A 21,620-nucleotide genomic window follows, 5' to 3' on the forward strand; every position below is an offset into this window, starting at 1 on the left:
TCTTGTATCTTCACAGAATGAGAACATAATTTGCAATACCATGTATTTCATTCTATTTTTTTTAAACAACTCAGATGAACATATTCCTCAGAAACAAGGTGAAACAATGAAATCATTCTGCTCTATAGGTCAATAAGTTTTCACCTGAAAAATGCAAGTACCACATCATTTAAACTGAAAAGAGGATTAAAAAGATCTTCATGATCAGAACCAGATTCTCAGTCCAAAATCCAGGCATAGAGAGGCTCCAAAAAGCCTTGAATAGCTCTGGGAAGTCCCACCACTCTCCCCTAGTGCGAGTGGGTTGCCTAGTAGCAGGGAGCTAGCAAGAGCTCTGCATTGCTCCCATCATGGTCACTCAAGGAAGGCAAAGACATGATGGTGGTGAGAGTGGATGTTTCTAGGAGAAGGCTCTGGCTATTTGTAGCTCCTTCCAGCTCTGGAAAGCAAAGCATTGACAGAGAAGGGAACAACAAACCCCAGATATGAGGTAGGGTATCTGAAGCTCTGGGAGCTGTAGGAATACAAGGAACTGCTTGTGTTCATCAGCCTCAAACAGGAACAAGTTTTATCTGATTTCTCTGAAGGGAAGTAGGAGTGCTGGAATCTGAATTCAGTACTTGTCATCAGGAAGATCCACCATCCTTACAGACAGCATAATGCAGCTTAAAAGAAGGATGCAGCACTGGGAGTGTCAACCATGGATATGCTTTGCCACTCTTTCCAAGCTACTCCATTCACAGCTAGCTGCCATCAGCCACTCATCTGCTGGTTAGGGGACAGGAGAACCATTACAGTGGCTTTATGCTACTAGAGCCAGCTTTTATGCTTCTGGTATATTCGAGCCAAATCTGGTCAGAAACAAAATAAAGGGGTAGGAGTGGGTCAGTTCTTCCTCTTTTCTAATGTCTCTGGGACAGTCCTTTCACCATCAGGTGCAACTGTCCTGGACACGTTTCCTTCAGAGTGTGTTCTCATTGCTGTCAAATGTTGGATTGCTGTGGCCTGTTATAACTTTGTCTACTGATATTGCAACAGAATCTGAGAAGAAGGTTTCATTCAGAGGTGGCCAGGCTGAGTCCCGCTCTAACACCTGCTGCAGCCTTCTGTAATGGCTCTTTGAGTAGTATCCAAAGGTTTTTTTCAGCAGCAGCCATAGGGCTCTGTTCTCAATGACAGCTTCCTGCAAAAGTAAAAGCAGATTGAAGATTTTGAAGGACCTAAAGAGCAGCTTTTCCTCTTCATCCACAGGACACACACAGGAAAAGTAGTGGAAAGCCAGATCTCCTCCCTGTCCTGCTCATCCACATCCCATAAATAGTCCTTTACTGGGCACTTCTTGTATCAGCTCCACCAGAGCTCTCCACTAGAAAGCTGGGACTGGTTCCTCCTGACAGTCTGCAAGATTTAAGGAGAAAACACTAAACACTCCCCATATTTCTCTGCCCTTGGGAAGAGCCTGGTACATCCTGCTCACCAGAAGAAAGAAGAGGCGGTTGGGGCCAGGCATACTGTCATATCTGATCATTCTGATGTGGAGCTTTGAGAGGAGAGGGGAAGGGTGAAGTAGCAGCAATGGCTCCTGTTTTATTAGATATTCCCAAGCTGGGCTGAGAAGGATGGAGAGAGAGTGAGACTCGACTCTTTCTTCTCTCCTAATAGTGCTGACAGGTATGTTCAGAGAAGCTCACTCACCTCAGCAATAAAGGACACAGCAAATGTGACTGCAAGCATTATCACCATGGAGACCCGCCATGTGGTGGGTGTGCAGACAAGCTGGAGGAAAGTAGGAGAAGTGGTCAACAGTGTTTGCATGCACCAGGCACAGGTGGGAGCATGCATCACCAGAAGCCAAAATCCCACACGGACTGTATATATTGCTGAAAAGCTAATATTGCTATTTGTCTTAGGTAATTACTGATGAAGAAGCATTTAAACTTCTGATCCAGCAGAGAAAATCATACTCCAGAACTGCAACAGAAAACCTAAATGTTTGATTTCTTCCTGAAATAAGAAATAGGTCTGAGTATTTAAGCTATAAATCTAGCTCCAACTTCCCAGTCAGGGCACTATGTTTCTGGTGGTACTCCCTCCTTTTCTCTTCCCAACAAATCCCGTGCATTCCCTCCAAACAGACTGGGAGCTTGTCACCACAAGCCACAACAGGACTAAGACTTGCTTAAAAGTGCCATCTCGTGGCTGAGTCTTTAATCTTGTCTTCTCGGTGAGCATCTGCTCCGGGAGCTGTTACACAGTGAGGTAGCTATAGCCAGGCTGCTTGGCAATAAAAGTCCAGGTCTTGCCTATGCATCTGCTTCCACATTTCATTATTCCTGTTTCTAGATCCACTTTCCAACACTTACCCAAAGATACAGGACTTTAAGCAGCACCATGGCCAATACTTGTTATGCAGGGCCACCTTATTGCACTGTTCTGATCAAAAATTTACCAACAGAATAGCTGTGTGTTTGTTTTGTTTTGTTCCTGTGATGCCTAATATGAGGCTGTGTGAGTCACACTGGAAGAGTTTAACATTTTCCTTCCAGTTTCCCGCGTGAATGTAATCATGCCAGGTTCACTGACAACCCTGTCCTGTGGTTGATGTAGCTCTTATCCCTCCATGGTATCTACCCTAGGATGTATTTGTACACGGCAGCTCCCATCTTGCCTTCTGTCAGGCTCTTGATATCTTTCCAGACAGATGCTCTGTTCCCATGACAATCTCACTAGTCTTTCTCCACAGCTGTTCTAAAGTCAAATGATGCTTTAGGAAACTGTGGGCTCCAGCCAGCTCTGAAATCTAGACAGAGTGCCTGAAAAAGTTGGAAACTGAGAACCAAGAGCTGCAGTGAGTACTGACTGGCAGATCCTGCTCACGTGTTCTGTCTAGCAGAGCAAGTACAGCCTGAGAAACAGAAGCACATAGTGTATCAAGCTTAACCTGCAGGGCCCAGCCCCTTTCTTCTGCTGGCCTCACTGCTAACCATAAAGCCACCAACATACCAAACATTGTAAGTTCAGCAATATGGACTCTTGTTGCATGGCCAATGCACTGAAACAATCACATTGAGGTCCTTGTATAGACAGCTAGGTGTCAGAATGCATAGACCTTAGTTTGTTCAATAGCCTCCTAATCGTTGTGGAGTTAGCATATCTCCAGAACGTTCTTCATTCTCAGCATCTAAAATCCACCTCTTTTAAACTTGACTTGTCTTCAGAAATGCCATACGTCCCTGTTAAAGTCTGTGCCTTGTGCTAAAAACAGTTCTAGTGCACTTACAAAAGCTCTGCAGTAATACTAAAACCTACTCTGAAACAATACTTACATCCATCTTTGAGTAGAGATCATCAATATCAGCAAACACCAAGAAGAGGCAGACACCCAGCTGTCCTGTGAGCACTAGTACAAACACATCTGAAGGGAGAAGAGGAAGCAAATAAAACAATGGATTTATAAGCATTCTCAACTGCTTGCCTTAACTAAAGAGGAATGTAGACACCATTTTCTGTGTCAAATACTAAAAAAGAAAATATCCATGAAATAGAAAAGAATGTGCAGGGGAAAAAAAAGGAAAAAAAAAGAACTGAGTAAAGCTGGAGTTTTACTCAGTCAAGCAGATATATGTGAGGCTGGGACAAGCCTTGCAGCCATAAATTTAAGTGGCCTTGAGATTGTTTTAATCAGTCAATCTGACCTCTCAGGTCCCAGAACCCAGAGAGCCTTTGGCATGTCTCACACTAAGCCCAGCGTCTCCTGTTCTGTCATTCACAAAGATGTTCAAGATGCAGCCTTGCTCTCACCAATTAATTAGGAGCTTTGCCCTTGATTTCAGTGATTTCAAGACTTAAGTCTCCATCAGGATCTAAGGACTCCAACTCATGGAGAATCTATTGACCTCTCCACCCCTAAGCAGATTTCCCAACAATCAGTAAATTCATCTTCTTTACAGCTGGCATGGATCGGCCTTCATCCCCCTCTCACTCACTCTGGTTTTGCCTGGTTTTGTGAGATTGATGAACCCTCTGCTATCTGAAATTTTCTGCTAACGTATGTGATTGTAGATCAAGAATCAGTTCATCTCTTCACCTTTTCTGGGAGGATTGTCCCCACCTCACTATGTCCATACCAAGAACAGTCAGGCCATGAAATCTGCAGCACACATTTAACTCTTCAGCAGAGAAAAGCTGAGCAAAGCTTTCCTTGAGAGAGAGATGCACGATTTGTCCCACAGAGAAAAAGAGCAGCCTTTCTATGCCTCACTGTCACTTCCAGAATTGCCACAATCACATGTGCTGATCTTCCCTTCACATGACAGTCTTTCAGAGGCAGAACAGAGCAGCTAGATTTAATTAGAACTCCTTCAAGGTGCTGCATCCATTGATGTTTTCTTTTTAAAGGAGATACTGGCCATAGAATAAACAACTGCCAAACATCTCTAGTTCTGAATTGGGAGACAAGGATTCTGAAAACACACAGGTTTCATTTATTATGGGCCCAAGAGAACCTCCTGAACAAGAGCTCCCTCAGACACTGCTCAACAAGCTTGTCTTGCAGGGACAGGGATTCCCTGTGATGCCCCAAAGACAAGAGCAAAGTGAGGCCTTCTAATTCTGGCTCTTCTTTTCTTGAGATACATCATTCAGGCTTTTTTTAGTAACACGACACTTCTGCCAGTCAACATCACCTGCCTGCTACTTGTTAACAGTTTTTATTTGTCTGCTTCAGAAATCCAAATCCCAGGGCCAGACTTCCAGCAGCAAAGAAGGACAAAGTGTCAATCCAGCTCAGAGAGGTCCTGATCACAGGATGCAATTGGGACTAAAACTTATGAAAAGGTTGCCTTTAGTCAACAAAGTAGAGATTTTGGAGTCTTATATTGGGCTCCTGATGTTTTGGCTAGTATCATTCTGGTCAAGTTTTAATTTTTCTCTAGTGAATTGAACTCCTGAGCTGAGTGGGCCACAGATCCCTCCCTTTCTACCCATACTTACAGTTTGTGTAGACAGGCTGCCTGAAAGGTTTTCCCTTGGAAAAAACTAGTGCTACAATGAGGCAGTTGATGGTACTTAGCAGCCACACTGTAGTATTTTCATAGCTCTTGTAGCCATTGTCCACTTCACTAAGGGCTCCATCTCTCACCCCATGGTAGCCAAGGCTGGAAATAGTGGAAGAATTCTCCATGTGGCTGTCATTTCCTGAGAGGCAGGCACTGTAAAAAAAGTGTCACTCCAATGAGCAAATGACCACTATCTGTTCTTTTCCCCTAGCTTCCACTACCACTATCAGGAATCCTCATACTCCCTCATAGTCATGATTTGCCCTTGCTATCATAAGGCTATGGGTTATTGGCAGTGCCCTTAATCTCATCCACTGGGTTGAGTTTGCTGAACTTGGCAGAGTTTGAGTCAAACCTGCTTGGATACCCTGGCCTCCCCTGCAATTAAATGCTCCTCTTTGCACTCAGAAGAAAAATTCTCTGCTACACAGCAGACTTTCTGGGGAGTCTGGGACATGCAGACATCACTGTTTGTTTACTCTCTTTGCACCCTATGGGGGAACATGGAGTTTGCCTGTAGATGCTGATTGGCATTGCTGTCAAGCTGATGAATAGTGTCATGCAGACCTGTCCAGTGTGTCTGCCTGGGTTCCCCAGGGTCCCAAGAAAAGGACTTACCTGTGTATATTGGTCTTGGAATACCAGGGCTGCTCCTGGACCACCACAAAACCCAAAATTTGCATGCTGAGACTGAAGAGGATGTTAAGTATGACGGAGAGCAGCAATGGGGGTGAGATGAGCTGGCTGGGAGGCCTGTAGGGTACCAGCTTTGGATAGGCTTCTGTGAAACTCACTGAAACATGCACAGACATGTTCAGTAGCATGTCCAAAATACCAGCATTGCTGCTGTCTAGCACTGACTGTTATTAATGACCAGCTCTTTTACACTCTACATGGTTCACTGTAATACATAGAAATACTATTTCAATTACAAAATATAGTTATTTTCTCATCAAATCTTATTGGTCATAGAGAGAGTTAATTAACGGCATCTGACTAATATTAGACACTTTTGGAAAAAAGAAGTTGGATATTGATTTTTGTCTACTGTCAGTCCCAAGGATATAAGGATATGCTCAGACTCTCCAGTTGTTTCTGTGATTTGTTGTTGTCTGTGGCTTGGGATATATTGTATCCTCCTAGACTAAGCACCTAGAGCCTGATTTTTTGAGCTGGTAGAGGACCGAAAAGATTTCCCTCAAGTCCTCTCTTCTTAGGTTTCATCACATCATCCAGGCTTACTGGGCCTTTGAGTAAAATTACAGAAAGCCTGATGCAGTGTTGCCAATTGGACTACTGATAGCAAGATAGCTTTCATCACCCACTATGGTTGCTGACCCTTTAGGATTGATTTAATCAAGACCTTTTCCAGTCATCTGTGATCTCGCAGGGATGGAAGACAGCTTTTGACACATACTTTTCATGCCCTGGCCCTTGCCATTCCTGCTTCTAAACTTCTCCATTTATTCTATCCTACCGACCTGCTTCTTTCATTTCCCTTCCTTGTACAGAACTGGTCTTCTCTCTCATTCTTGGCTTCTAACTTTCTCCTCTGCAGTATGTGACATCTGTCACTTCTTTCCTGCCCATTTTCATATCTCTTTCCTCTTGTGCCTCCTACCTACATAGCTTTGAATTTGATTTGGACTCCACACAGTGCAACCTCTTTCCTTTTGGCATGGATCCTTCACCATCTTCTTGATCTGGCTTCTCAAGTCCACAGGAAAAAGCCTGAATGGTCCCTTCTTCTTCATTAGGTCTGTTTGTTTTCTCTCCCTCGAGAGACAACATCCCCATTATCAACAACCTACACGGCCAGTAACTCCACCACTAAGAATTGCCCACTTTAATTCAGAGCTTTCTTTTCTCAAACAAGAAGTTGTCTCTACTGATCTAAAATTCCTGTAGTCTATGCAGTCTCTGTCTTTTCTCCCTTGCTATACATAGGAGTATGCATTTCCAGAGAAGTGAAAAATATTTGAGATCTGTTCTCTTATTAACATGTAAGACGACTAACGGGGCTTACTTGTCACACCAATTATAGTGGTAATAGCCAGATCTTGGAACAAAAATTGGTAATTCCCAAAGGAGTTTAGTTGCTGAAAAGAGGAACACAAAGAAAAAAAATCACAAAAAGATCAGATATTTGCTGTGGGCTTTTTTATATCATCTCCAGAAGCTGTATTATTTTCATGGAGCTAATGCGCTGCTGTTTGTTCTGAAAAAATCCAAGAGTATGCTATTCAGCATATAAGGGGACCACATAACCCACCACCCTGCCAATATATTCATCATTACTGGGCCTGCAGTGAATACTTATTTTGTGCATTGTTCAGGCTTATGATGCTTCCAGTTCACTCAGTGCAACATAAAAAGCCTATTTGAAGAGACATGTACTTTCTCAATGCTGTATGACTTCTGAATGCAAAGCCCTCCTCCCCAGCTGGGAAGAAGCCATGCAGAAGTGGTTTAAGGCACTCTAGAGGATTTTGTTTACCGTTAAGCTAATTCATGCTTTAATGCTGAATAAATTGCAATATCATATGCTTATGACAAATTCTCCCTTTCCACAAACATATGCCCTCATCTCAACTACTGCTCAGTATCTCAGCTTCCCTTTTGTCCAGCTGGGACCCTAAGCCTTTCGGCTGAAGTTTGGCTGAAAACTTGTACAGTTTTCAGATGAGGATACAGAAGGATTACATTATAGTTACAGAATTTTGTAGCTCATAGAGAGGAAGAACTTCATTTCCTAGTTTTATCTTGGCTTTTATGGCATGTTTATCCCACAGGGAGCAGTAGTCCAATCAGTTCTAGCCAGCAAGGTCCACATTCCCAAGACATACCCAGTACAACAGGAGAACACCAAGGTATTGGATGGTGCTGTACAGTGCCATGTACTTGAACATGCAGAAGGAAGTGACCAGGGCGGCACGGCCTTCCCTGTGCAAAGAGGTGAAAAAAATGACATCAGTTAGGTGAGTGTCTGCTCCTGTTGTCGATACTCTGAAAATGCTATTGAAAAGTAGGGCATTTGTCAGTAGGATAAAAGTCCCTGCCAATATTTTGCTGGGAGGTGAATTAAATAAAATTTGGCCTGAATGAAAGAAGAACTTTCTCTTGCAGAAATGCTGCTGCAAGCAAAAGGACTTGATTCCAGTGATCCACGTTCCCAAGACTAGGATTTATTCCAGTGAGTCTTCCTGCTGACATTAGTACTGCAGGTAACAATTACACGCTAGGGAAAGCACACAGAGCCAGGCAGCTGCTCAGACAATTCAAACTGACATGTCCTCTTCTCCAGCAGTGACCATACAGTATCTGAAAGGGGAAACAGATTCTTTCCAAACACTCTCCAGTATTCATCTGCCACATTAAGCAGAATCAGGACCTTGGCCGCCTTCACAGCACTATCAAACACTTGTAGAATTAACAGCAAAACCCTCCAGAATAACGAATAATCCTATTCACTGTTACAGACTCTTCAGAAAATAGTATGTTCAGTGGTTAGAGCAATGGACTAAGTCAGTCGCTGGGTCTCTTCCTACCTTCACCCTGGCTCACAGTATTAGGTAGAGGTACTGCTCCTTTGAGCAGTGGTTGGGGGAAGTTCTAGAAAGAAGTTCGGTGATGAAGTAAGCAGTAGATCAAGCGCTAAAGCTGTTCTTAATGAAGCTCCTGGTTTTGGACAGTGACTTCCTGTGATTCCTGATGTTCATTACATATAGTGCTTAAGTTTGGCACAGTCCTGATCCCCCATGCTTTACTGGGGAAGGAATAAGTAACTTACTTCTTGTAAAACTTAACTAAGGTAATGGCTCAACAAATGCTAATTTTGTGTTTGGATAGTATATCAGAGGCTGTGCATAATAATAGTGCACAGAGTGCTATTGTGGACTGGATTCACTTTACAGAGCACTGCTTTTCATTTCTTTTGAACTTAAAATATTGCTAATGATTTAATGCTCAGCTGCAGTTGCCCCCCCTCCTGTAGTTTTGAGGGGAAAAAAGGATTTACCTTAGAAGAAATTTAGAGAGGAACAATTTCAAGGCAATTTCAAGGTCAAAGAATTTTATTTTTCCCTCTATATGTACAGCCTGGCCTGGTGAGAACACTAAACTCTAATATTATGGAGGATTTGGGCCTGTCTCCTTGACATAACAGGAGACAAGAATCCACACTTACCTGATTAGTTCTGGCACACATGCTATGTTGGGAGTTCGTGATGTGAAAGGTGAAGCCACGGATGCCTCCTGCTCTGACAGTGATATCCCTGCATGTGCCATTTTCAAAGCCTGAAAGGCACATTCCTCTTCAGTACTCACAAGCAAGGAAGACACAGGGACTGGTATGCCAACCTAGAACTGAACCCCTTAGTACAGGATGCTTTTTGTGAACAGCAGTCCCTCCTCATTCCCCGGGTGTGCTCCACCCCTAAGGTTCCTCCAGTGAGATATGGTTGCAGCACAACGTCCAGAAGCAATAAGGGGATGACAGCATTAGCAAAGTCCATTCCCCACAGGTCCTCAACACCATCTACACCACCTGCAGAAGACAGGTTTGGCTGTGCCTCCTTTACCAGTGCTTCACTGCAGTCACATCTTACGCACACAGTCTAGATCCTCTGGCTGCTTCCCCCGGGAGAACTCTTGGGACATTGTGTTAGTGCATATACCCTGCATCAGAGAGCGCTTCACTGCTTGGGTGGCATTGCTCCCATTGACACAAGGGTGTGTGAAGCCACAGGAGTGAACTGAACCTGTTAGTGAAGCCAAAAGGAGTTATGGGCTCCTCCCTGAATATTTATCCTTCATTTTGGGAAAAAAAAATCCTTGTACTTTTAAAAGACATACTCACAAAAATCCAGTGAGGCTACAGCTGTTCCTCAAGGGAACTCATCTTAACCCAAATCTTCTCCACCCTCAGCCACTGAAGGTGTTGCTAGAAATCCCAGGGGAGGATTTGGAGAGTCTTTTGGATATTTTTGCAAAGAAAAATTAATCAGGCCCTGAGACCACGATTTGTAACCATCTCTGCCTAGAATAGCTTCCACTTGGTAAGGACCATGCTGTGGAATCAGATCTGAATCAGTACTGGGGCCTGTACAGTCACTCTGTGAATAAGCAGAGGACTCCCATCTCCAGCGTGTGCTCGGCTTAGGGTACACTGCTGGCATTGCATTCATTTTTAAAACAAATATACTGTAATGAATTTTCACTTACCCCACAGTCATTGGCTCCATCTCCACACATGCCCACAAAGTAACTAAAAAATAAATTGACCTGCAGTTCAGTGCTGGGGCAGGTGAACAGGTAAACAGGAGACAACTGAAGCCCCTTCCCCTTGTTTTTTGTTCAAAGTTTATCTGGAAGGTTGAAGGACTGCAGCCCCAGAAGTGCAGGACTCCAGACTCAGTGTGTGCCTGGGCTTGCACCTCAGACGTGTCTACAGCAAAGAGTTTCTGCTGTGATGGACTGAAAAATACATCAGCGTGTAGTTTTATGTTCACTACAATGGCCTCAGTCTTCCACATTCACTGAGTGTAGGCTCATAACAGAGGAAAGGGTTAAGGGTGATGGGCAAGCTCATACAGGAAGGATCCCAGACACTGACACCTCATTGTTTCCAGAGATAGATATAAATGAGCACTCTGTCTTGGGGTTCAGCCCCTTCTGGATCTCCTGGGACAGGCAGGGAGTGAGACAGGCAGCTGGAGTAGGGAGAAGGGAGTATGGGTTTAACAGGGTATCTGCGGACAGATCCCTATCATGAGGCCAAAAGGACGTTGTGAAGTGCTGAGCTTAGTCTTTATAAGTTTTTGTCTTTGTATCTGCAGCATCCAAGTAAAACCAATCTACCGCTTCCAGACTTAACTCACTTGAGTCTTTTATTCTCGAGGCCTGGATTCCAGTGCAGGGAAAGTTCTCTCTGAGAAACACTGATAGTGCTCCAGGGAGGCTAAATAGTGGTTAGCATGTTCACAGCTGCTCACACCAGCCTGACAAGTCTGAAACAGCTTCAAGCTTAGCCTGCTTTAGGGAGAGGTCACGAGCTAGTTAGCTGAGTTAGGAGTGGGGCGGGTCTTCAAAAAACTTGGGAAGTAGCTGAATAACAGGCAGCAAGACATCTGAAATTCAGAAATCTCTGTATATCTCCATGGCTGTCAGGAGCATAGAGCATAGATTGCCCTAATTGCCCACACTGTCCACAGACCACTATGTCTTCTAATCCATCAGACCAGGTCAGTGACAGTGCAGTAAAAATACTGAGAAGCTGCAGTGCTAGGAGATATTCAAAAGTCTTGGGTAAACAAGTGTCCCTACTTCAGGCTCAGAAAGAGAATGATGTGTGCAAAGGACACTCAAAGTCATGGGAGTGTTAGGTCTTTGCTGCGTTGCCAGACTAATGTGGACTTCAGTGTCCCTTTAATGGACTTGTGGAATTTAATTGCCAAGCTGTATTTTGGTAGAGGTTTCAGTTTTGTACAAAGAACACTGTGTTAGATAAAAGCCAACTCTTATTAGACTCATTCATCAAACACTTCCTAACTTTTAGTGTTCATTATGAACTTACTCCAGCTTTTGAAACTCTTCTACAAGGCTGGATTTCTGACCAGGAGACATTCTAGCAAAAACTGTTCCATTCAGCAGGAGCTGTAAGGAGAAAAAGGAAGTGATTTTTAAGCACTTGATCCAAAAGTCACAGTGATTTCAATGATGATCTGGAATGGAAACCACCAAAAATCCATATTTCCAAACAATTGCTGCTAGACCCCAAAGCAGGAAAGGTTGATGACCTAAGATAAAATTTACCTTGATTAATATTTTGTAAAAATAACTATCACAATGAGCACAAGAAGATCAGCATGTCGTTTGAATTATTAGATGAAAACAGATTACCAGGCAGGGAGTTATTAGAAAGGATTTCATGAGACTCTAACCTTCCCTCCTAAGTACATTTCCCTGTCATAAAACATACTAATCATGTTTGAAATGCATGCTGTGGAATATAATGTTTTCTCCTTTTCTCCAAATCCCAAGGAAATCAATGCTGTGCAATAGCCAGACACACAGGTGTTTTAAATTATGTCCTCACAGCACGAAACTTGTCTGCTCCTCTCATGTACAGAAGTATTTCAGGGGTTTCCAGACCTTTCTCCATATATTAACATCAGAGATCCATCCAGCCCATGGCTTCGGTATTTCAAACAGGTTAGATTTACTCTCAAATTAGAGACCCAGATCCAGATCTCTGCAGCTAATTATATCAGCAAAATCCAAATCTGCTGAATGGCAAATCTGCCCCAATTAAATAACCCAGATCTTACCTTTGGAAGCAGATGTCTGAAATGTTGTGCTACAATTTGGTATGATTTTCCACTCATGGCAAAATGGTATTGGCCTGATCCAGCTGCCAGCCTGATTCTTCTTTCAGCTTCACTGTCATCATCCTATAAACCAGGCCAGAGTGAGTGCTGTTCCAAGGCTGCTGTGTGCATTTCTCCATGCACTATTATGGAGAAAGAAAAGGACATCCCATGGGGAGGGCACTTGTGAAGGCTCTAGGCGACCTGGATTAAAGGCCTGGTCCCTTTGCCAGGATTTGTAAAGGGATTTAGGCATATAACACCATTATTTTCAATGTGAACTGAGTGCCTTGTATGTCTTTTTGAAACTGTCCCTTGGCATAGCTCTGTTTTAGCTCCATCGTTAGAACTGTCAGTCTTCTGGGCTGCACAGTGGGTGACAGGCACCAGGGCAGGCCCCATAGCTAGGCATGCCTTTTTGCAGTGAACAATGGTGAAGATGCTGCTCAGACCAGGAATTAGTATTAGCAGCCCCTCAACAGACCCTGCAGAGATTCCCTGCTATCTGCCTGACCTCTCAGAGGAGAGCCAGCTCCTTCAGACGTATTCTTCAGGGAGAGAGTAACTGGTCTGTGTCTCAGTTTCATTGTGGAGATATTTGATTAATATAATTTCTTAGCAGACAACTTATGTTTCACTGTGTAGATAAAATTTCTCAACAGTTCATCTTTTAATTTTGCATGCATGGCAAAGCGCTAATTCTATCTGCTCAAATGGGGATGGCAAGTCAGTCCCACAGATTTTGACTTCACATCTGTAACATCAAATATATCTTGCAGGGAAACATTCTTGAAACTGGTATCAGACCATTCTGAGGGCTGGAAACCAACCTCTCATGGGTTTCTGCAAAGATATTCTCAAGATTAGCCTAAGCAGTTTGCAAAAATACTGTTCACAAGATAATATGCAAGGAGGGAACCTCTAGAGGGGTACATTTTTTGAAAGATCACTTTCTTTTTAAACACTTTTCTGGTAAATCACATTCTGTAGTGCAGATGGTGGTGTATGACCGGTCTCTGTTATACCAGCATAATCCCACTGCATTATTTAAAGCATTCCAGCTTAGTTTGTTTTCTTGTTGCACAACACCCGCTTGTCTTATGCTCACCAGGCTTCTGCAATCTTTAGTTTTATTTTCTTCTAGTAGTTTCCAGGTTACAGATGCTGAAAAAGACCCAGGTATTTTGTTTGCTTCCACAAGAATCACTGAGTTGGTTGGAGAAATCATCCCAGCATTTTTGGCAACAGTTATAGCTGTCTGAACATTGTCACCTACAAAAACCAAGGGGAGGGTTACATTGCATATTTCAGCAATGAGGAAAACATTAGCCTTTTTCTGAATTCTGAGTTTTCACATATAACCACAGGTACCAGTAAGATTTCAGAGTCTGTGCATAAGAAATGACACACTATAGTTTTGGATGAAGATCAAAACTGCCTCAGTAATTAAGTATCTATTTTATTTGGCCCGAGCTTCAAGAAACTGAGTTGGAGAATGTGCTCCTAGATTCTGTGTTTTACACAATAAACAATAAGGGATTCACTGTTAAGTTGCTGCTACTATCTCTGATACTCCTCAATTGTGCTTAGATTGCTTTAGTGTAAGATGGGTGCTGAAGGGAGTGAAGCCTAAGAAGAAAAGATCTGTGTGACTCCTGGAAAAAATGTCTTTGGATGACAGAAGAACTCCTCTGGTTTTTCTTCTGTCCAAATCCAAATCAGCCCTTCAAGGAAAACATGGGATAAATAGGGACTAGTAAACAGGTAAGCACGTGAAGCTGACTTACTCTATGTCCTGATAAATCACAGTTGCCACAAGGTTTAGTAATTTGTCCTGGCACCCACGCTCTATCTGGGCTGTTTATGACCACAGGATTTCATGAGGCCCTACAGAGAAGGGATCCTGTAGGACATGTTTTTGTGCATATCATCTGGTAATCCTAACCGGGGAGAACAGATGGATTCACTGGAAAGCACCAGAGGAACAGCAAGACTCTCATCCATGGTGGAAGTGGGACAGATTAAGAGCTAGGTATCTGACAAGCCTGGTGTACTTGTTAGGGGCATAAACATGCACACATGCCATTACTATAACACAGATGCTTCTTGAAATATAATTGTCTGAAAGATACTAATGTCTCTGTGCTCCTGACAGTGGTGGTGATGAAGCAGCAGATTGCTTGTTCACTCATACACAGTTGAATCCCTTCATGTCTGGGTCAGTGGCTGCATAAATAATCCAGCCTATTTAGATACCTGTGACCATAACACTCCTGATGCGTGCAGCACTGAGCTCTTCTAGGGCAGGCTTTGTCTCTCTCTTCAGTCGATTCTCCATTATCAGCAGGCCCAGGAATGTCAGATCAGATTCCACCTCGTCCCTTAGAGAGAAGAACAGACAGACAGGTCTAATTCTTCTTTTTCCCTTTGGTCTGCTTTTGCACTGTATTTGCTGATGGCTAGCTATAGTTGTTAAATATCCAGTCTAATCCAAAAGAATTCAGATAACAAGTTTGTTCTCAGTAGTCGCAGGCTGCTTGTCTATTATGGTGCTGTTTCCACACCAGGAGGGTTTGCATCCCACAGCAGCAGTGGTGCTGGTTGTGTGGAGAAACTTCACTTGATTTTTCATCCTTTTATTCTGTTTTTCCCTTGTTCTGCAGAGTGATCTTAGTACATAGTCCTTTTCCAGCCCCTCTTTGCTTAATTACCAAACCAAAAAAGAGCCAATTTGGAGCTGCCTGTCCTGCAAACCAACAGGAAGCCTAACTGATAGGCTGGACTATTTTCTATTCATGCACTTTCACTAGCCAGCACAAAAAAGCTTTCCAAATTTCCTGCAGGATTCCCAAACTGTGGTGGTCTGATTTGGAAAATTCATGCCTTTTTCATTTGAGGACTATACAGCAAAGATACCCATATTAGCAAATGGTACTTGCTACTCCTGACATTCGTTCCTGAGCAAACAGCATGTGGGAACTCCAACTCTGTTCTCTCCTACTCTTTTTATGTCTGTGCTTTGCCTTTTTTTACGGTTGATAAATGCAAGCGAGGACAGAATTTGGTTAACAATCCCATCAGTGAGGCATAAACTACAGAGAGTTCAGATTCTTCCAGAGAACTGGGTTTCCTCTGGAAAGCCTGAAAAATTAAAAGCTTTTAAACACTTATTTTAGCCACAGTAGTCAGAAGGATGTGAGGACGAACAGCTGCATGGCAGTCAGAGCAGCCAAGTCAGGTGATGCCTGAACAGTCACTGCTTTCACAGCAGGACTCTGATTGTGTTTGACCTTCAGTTTTCTTTTTTTCACAGGCAATTTATACATTACCCATGCTATGACTACACACACAACTTCAAAATATGGGACATATCATACACATTTGCTCACTGGGTTGCATAAGCCAGTGATATGATACCTGTCACAAGAATTAAACAAACTGCTTGCACTCTGCCTCAGTGCCAGTGCCACTGGCCCTATCAGCAAGTAAAGAACTCCGTGAAAAAGTAAGTGAGACCCATCTGGACTAGGACATGCAGCTAGTGAACAGAAAGGACAGCAGATGCTCTAGTAGCTGCAAATGTTTTATAAATAATGCTTCTGGAGTATCATAGGCAAGAGCTACACAGATTTGGGGAAGAGCATATGGATGCATGTGCGCGTGTTCCTGAGTGAGGACTGTGGAAAACTAATACTTAACTAATTTTTAATCAAGAAGCCAGAACAACAGAGGAAGAGGCTTCTCTTAGGCAGAAAACCTGGATACATCAATAAGAAGATTGGTAGAAATGAGGGACTGACTGATGGTTCAGGGTGTACTAAACTTACACTCCCCGTGTTGATCCATTGTCAAGAAATGTCTAAGAATTTTAGGTGTGGACTTATAGCATGGGTTAGTGAACTGCCCTCTACCCATTCTCAGACAGATCTATATCTGGATTTAAATAAGATTCCATTTGATTAGAATACACCAAAACTGTCTGTCCCACAGCCCTGCTCTTGGCAGAGGCTCCATGGTAACTGCACTATCTGAGATACTAGTAACACATGGTTGAATGGATCATAAGAAGCAACTCTTTGCTTACCTTGTTAGATCAGCAGATTGCCTCTCTGCCTGTAGAGGTTTACCCGCCAGTCCGATGACCCTAAACCCTTGTGCTGTATAGAGCAGAAGCTTGCTTTCAAAGTTCAATGGCACTGTGCAAAAGAAAAAACACAGTTCATCGGGACATTTGTCTGCTTTCTAAGAAAAGGAGAATAATCTTAGAAGCCTTGAAGCAGGAAAGGTTCCTGTTCCAGAGAACTAGGTAGACTGCAGAGGGTATATTTACCATTTACAATAGGCATTAAGGAAAGCAGCTGAACTGAGCTTTGCTCAATAAGAAAATCTTTGCCTCTCCTGTCTTTCTATACTTAGGATCCTAAGCTGTTGTGCAAAGGCTTGAATGTAGTGTTCCAATGCCTCATGAAAGAGCTGTGCTCTTCTAGCTGCTCTCCTGAGGTTTAGAGAAAAACAAAACCTTTTTTTGGTGTGCACTGGACCTCTACACAATTTTTTTAAAATTCCAGCAGAGACTGTACATCTTGTGCAACAGTTTGTACCTGCTCTTATTCCTTAGCAGAGCATCTTTTCTGAGAAGGGCTGGATGAGAGCTTAGGTTTAAACTTTTTGGAGCACAACAGAGAGATTCTGACTTGCCATGTTGAAGTATAGTCTTAGATACAGAAACTGATTTTTGACTTTCCATTTCATCGCACAATTAAAAGTCACTAATATATATGTTTTTCTAGGAAGCATCTACACATGCTAGTTACCTGTTTCTGGTCTACATAACTTGGCTACAGTTTCTGGAGCTCCTTTTGTGAAGACCTCTTGTTCCCCACCAATTTCTTGAGCAATGACAGACATTCTCTGCAAGGCTGAAGAAAATGGAAACTGGTATAAAATGGTAATTCCTTCCACTGAGGCCTAGAACAAAAGCAGAGGGATTGGTCACTGCAGCAAGGATTTTAACGTCAAACCAAAAGATTTTAGGCCTATCATCTGAGCCATGGTGAGAAGCTGAGCCAAAATATGATTCACACTTCCCTTTTCTTGAATAAAGGGGCTGATTTCTCATGGTTGGACAGAAAAGATTTGGATGAAGATGGGATCAAATTGGACAAAATTTCTAGCCTAAGCAATAGGAAAAGCTCAAAAGTTTTAGCAGACTTTTGGATATATTTTACTGAATGGAACACAGTAGTGAATGTCCTTCTAACAAGACTCTGCTAGGTCTTACACAGGTCTTACAAAGCAAAAAGGGATGTCTCCCTTGCTGTACACTACCAGTCTGGCATTAGCTGCCACACTCCTCTGCAATTTCAACTGCTTTTATCGCCTCCATCATTCTGCTCAGTTTGGACTGAGCCTGGGGCCACCAGGCAAGCTGAAGTCCTGAGATGGACAATCATGCCAGTCAATATCCCCCTGCTCAAAGCTATTTCTGATATGAACATCAAATACTCCTTGGCTTCTCTCTTCAATCAGAGAGAACAAAGCAGGTAGTGCAAATATGATGAAGTGTAGAAGAGCTGTTTTGGGTTAGTACAATCAACCATTACTTTACTGAAAGGTAACTCTCACACTGACAGTTTAACTTGTTCATGGATGTGTTTCTTTCAAATAGCTTACACTGCTGGCTTTAGGCCCAGGTCTAATAATTGTAGTATATGTGGATCCTTGACCTTCAACACAGTGTGCACTGGAATCATCTATTACCTGTGTATTGAAAGACAAAAATCTTTTAGGTCACACACACCAGTACAAAGGATCTTTTAGATCATCAATGGATCATTTAGAGCCTTTCCTTCCCTCAAAATGAGATATCTCCTTCATTTCTGACAGGGGTTTGTCTAACCTCAAATTAAAGAACTGACAGAGAAACCAGTGCCTCCCCTGGCCATCAAGTCTTGTGCTCCACCAGCCTCACTGATATACCACTGTACTCTGCACAGCAAACAGATCGTGTTTACACCCAGACAATAAATACTTCAACTATCACAATCCACTGAAATGTGCAAAAATCTTTTTTGCTGGGTATGAAGCAGGCCCAGTAGGAAAAGAATAAGTAGAAGTTTGTATTACTGTAGAAAGCACCACACTCTGCTCTTCAAGTCTTCCACAAACTAGCTGCATTTTTTAATCATCACAACATGACTGTGAAGAACAAATGATTATGATGTCAAAGGCCACAAGATAATTCCTGTTTCAAATAATTTATGACTGCCAGATGTCTGCCTAAAGGCTGAAACAGCAGGGTAATGCCCCTGGGGAAAATAATCCTCTATCTCCTGTCATTACTGGACAGTTTATTCCCTAAAACTTTGCTCTTTCTATATATTTTGCAGATAGAAAAGAGACAGCTATTTAGTGCATTGTCACCCACATAACTATCTAATCCTGCCCTGAATCTCCTGTCTTGTATCAGCAATGGCTTATGGCTAACCCTTCCACCAGGTAATTATGAGCTGTTTTTTCCCTTATACATCTCAGATTTACAGCCTTTCAGTTTTTGCAAACACTCCTTTTTTCCCACGTGATCAGATAGTAAATAGGAACATTGATGGTGTTTTGTAGACAACGGGACAAAGACTGAATGCAGAGCACTTTGAGATCTGCCATGCTTACGCTGTTATACTACTTCACAGCAGTAGGATACATAAGTTCTGTCCAAGCCATGAGGCCTTGTGCCATCTTCAGATTTGAGATCTCATGTCCACATTTCCTCTCATCTGGCAGCTGCAGTTGATAAGCGAGTATAATTTGCATAATTTCCAAAACTTCCAGTCAAATGATCTAATTCCCAAATTTCCCTGGGATAAAAGCTTTCAGCAGAAATAAGGAATATTGCTTTAAAAATCTGAGCATGTGGTAGCCCTTCTGGGGTTTAGCTGTTTTACTTGTGTGTGGAAATTGGCTATTTGCCAGGGAGGACTTGGGACACTTTGTGAGAATACCAAAACTTCCCCCCCTACATTATTAGCACAACAACAAAGCAGAGTTTTACCCAGTTAGTCGCCTCAAACATTTTCACATCTATTGGGTCACCTTGGATCTTGCCATCCAATACAATTAGTGAATGACAGACTACCATTGCTCTGAACACTGGGGCCCAAGGCAGGCTGCGGTCTGCAGGGAAGCTGTGAATGTCCTGGAAACTAATGCAAAGGAGACCAGAAAAAGTATCATCACAGAACACCAAACAATATCTCACTAACACTAAAAATTAACAAAGCAAAACAAAAACATGTAAGTCAGAGTCTATTAAATTCCTGTCTGTGATCAGACCATGAGCTTGTTTCTGGGGACTTGTTCTCCCTCATGAGTTAAAGGCTAGGATATACACGCTCACAATAAGCATACTCTGAGTTGGCGTATTTTAAGCACTTAAGCTCTGAGCCTCATACAAATTTGAGCATCTTTGGGCACACACATTCCAGGATATGTAAATAGGCAAAAACACCAGCACTGCAGGAACTGAGTGGCAACCTCATGGGTAGGAGGGACTCCCTTGCATAAAGGGCTGCTTTACCTTTGAGAACTGACCTAGCATGTCTATTCCAGATCACCATAGTGCTGGGCCAAATGCTGGCAACATTAGCCACATCTTTTCCTGTGGAGCAGGACTTGGGATGAGGTAAATAACTCATTTCACAAATGCTATAGAAAAAATACTGGAAATTGAAATACGTGGAACTTCAAACAGGTACTTGACATTAGCAGTCCCTGAGACTTGTTCATACATCTAGGAAGAGAATCCAGTCATTCTCCCACCAAACATTAATGCCATTGCTTGTCAAGAAGCCTTACCAGTTTCTTTCAGAGGGCAGCAAGCCCCAGAGATCCAGGCCATCCTCTGTTAAGGTGCCAGTCTAAGTTAAAATATACATTTAAATTAACTTCCCACAGGAGAGCTCCAAGAGAAATAAAAAACAAGACATATTTTAAGAAGTTACTACCCAGAAAATGCCAGCACAGAGCAAGCAAAGGTACTACCAGCCAATTCATGTGCTCCAAAGAAAATAGTAATGTTCAGTATTGTGTGTTCAGACAACACAAACTCAAGCATGCAGGATTGGTCAGTGTGTTTGTAAAGTACAATGCAAATGTCTGACCAAAATCCATCCTCTCCCACCCCTAGCATTGCTCCCATCAGTAATATGAAAGTAACCAACACATAGCAGGTACTTTGTCAAAGCAGATGAGGTTCAGCTGTCCACACATGTTGATCCTCTGTGGGCTGATGCAGAAGATGCCCTTTTTCTTCAGCCTCCGCTGAGTATAAATGATCCCTGTTGTCAAGGCAGCTGGCAATGCTGGAGGGACAGCAATAGTGATAACATCCAGAGCCTTCTTCACTACTTCTCCTGCCTTCTCCTGACATAAAACCAGAGGCAGTTATCAGCAAGAGGATGGCAGACACTGCTCCTTGGATCATTTGAGTACAGCCATCTTCATCCCTCCTCCCCTGTGCTGCAGGTGTTTTCTGCCCATGCTACATCACATATTCATCTCCTTAAAAAATGAATTATTTTGATATAATCAAAGGCTTTGAGTCTATACCACTGCTAGAGAGTAACCTCCATGGTTTCCTTCATTCTGCATTCTAAAAGTCTGCCAACCAGAGCTGACAGCCTCCTCCAAAGGACATGAATTCAAACATGCCAGGCAGGTTAAGGCACCCCCAGGAAAGCCCAGCTCCCCATAATGCAGCACACAATTGCCTGCCATTTTTATGGACATCCAACCAACTGCCTGTAGACACAGCTCTGGGCTCCATATTGGGATAACAGATGAGACATATGTGGTTGTGCTGAAGAGGAGAACAGAATGTGTAAGCTAATGATCTCTTCTGACATTATGTTCTAGGAGGTGTGAAAAGAAATTGCTTTTATCTGCAGGAAGAGACATAGAAGTAAAAGTCACATTTCTAAAAGCAATCTCTAATATGGGGGCTTAGAGGCTGGTACAAAACTGACTGCCAGGTGTGCTGAGTGTTGGCAGTGTTATCTCAGGCAGTCAGTATCACTGCTAAAGCACTCAAAGCATTTCAAGTTGAGGTCCAGAACTGAGATACAGCAAGTCGAAGTCAATATATAGCTCAAAAGGATTTGTCCATGGCAAATCACTGAAAACCAGCATTATTACTGTCTTT

General features: G+C 42.8%; 1 protein-coding gene across 1 annotated transcript in view; it reads right to left on the reverse strand.

Moving 5' to 3' along the window:
* Positions 1-961: 961 nt before the first annotated feature.
* LOC134144264 (probable cation-transporting ATPase 13A4) overlaps positions 962-21,620 on the reverse strand; it is a 41,644-nt gene continuing 20,985 nt past the window's right edge. The window contains exons 12-30 of the mRNA XM_062583049.1: positions 20,654-20,842; positions 20,276-20,337; positions 19,473-19,623; positions 18,098-18,184; positions 17,239-17,392; positions 16,509-16,620; positions 14,681-14,805; positions 13,533-13,696; positions 12,386-12,508; positions 11,632-11,711; positions 10,281-10,323; positions 9,244-9,353; positions 7,904-8,000; positions 7,084-7,156; positions 5,676-5,850; positions 4,993-5,210; positions 3,327-3,415; positions 1,696-1,776; positions 962-1,183 (exon numbers count right to left, since the gene is read on the reverse strand). Coding sequence (XP_062439033.1) covers positions 962-1,183; positions 1,696-1,776; positions 3,327-3,415; positions 4,993-5,210; positions 5,676-5,850; positions 7,084-7,156; positions 7,904-8,000; positions 9,244-9,353; positions 10,281-10,323; positions 11,632-11,711; positions 12,386-12,508; positions 13,533-13,696; positions 14,681-14,805; positions 16,509-16,620; positions 17,239-17,392; positions 18,098-18,184; positions 19,473-19,623; positions 20,276-20,337; positions 20,654-20,842 — 2,355 coding nt within the window. The remainder of the gene's footprint in view (positions 1,184-1,695; positions 1,777-3,326; positions 3,416-4,992; positions 5,211-5,675; positions 5,851-7,083; positions 7,157-7,903; positions 8,001-9,243; positions 9,354-10,280; positions 10,324-11,631; positions 11,712-12,385; positions 12,509-13,532; positions 13,697-14,680; positions 14,806-16,508; positions 16,621-17,238; positions 17,393-18,097; positions 18,185-19,472; positions 19,624-20,275; positions 20,338-20,653; positions 20,843-21,620) is intronic.

Source organism: Rhea pennata, chromosome 9 (assembly GCF_028389875.1).
Source record: "Rhea pennata isolate bPtePen1 chromosome 9, bPtePen1.pri, whole genome shotgun sequence".
Classification (NCBI taxonomy): domain Eukaryota; kingdom Metazoa; phylum Chordata; class Aves; order Rheiformes; family Rheidae; genus Rhea; species Rhea pennata.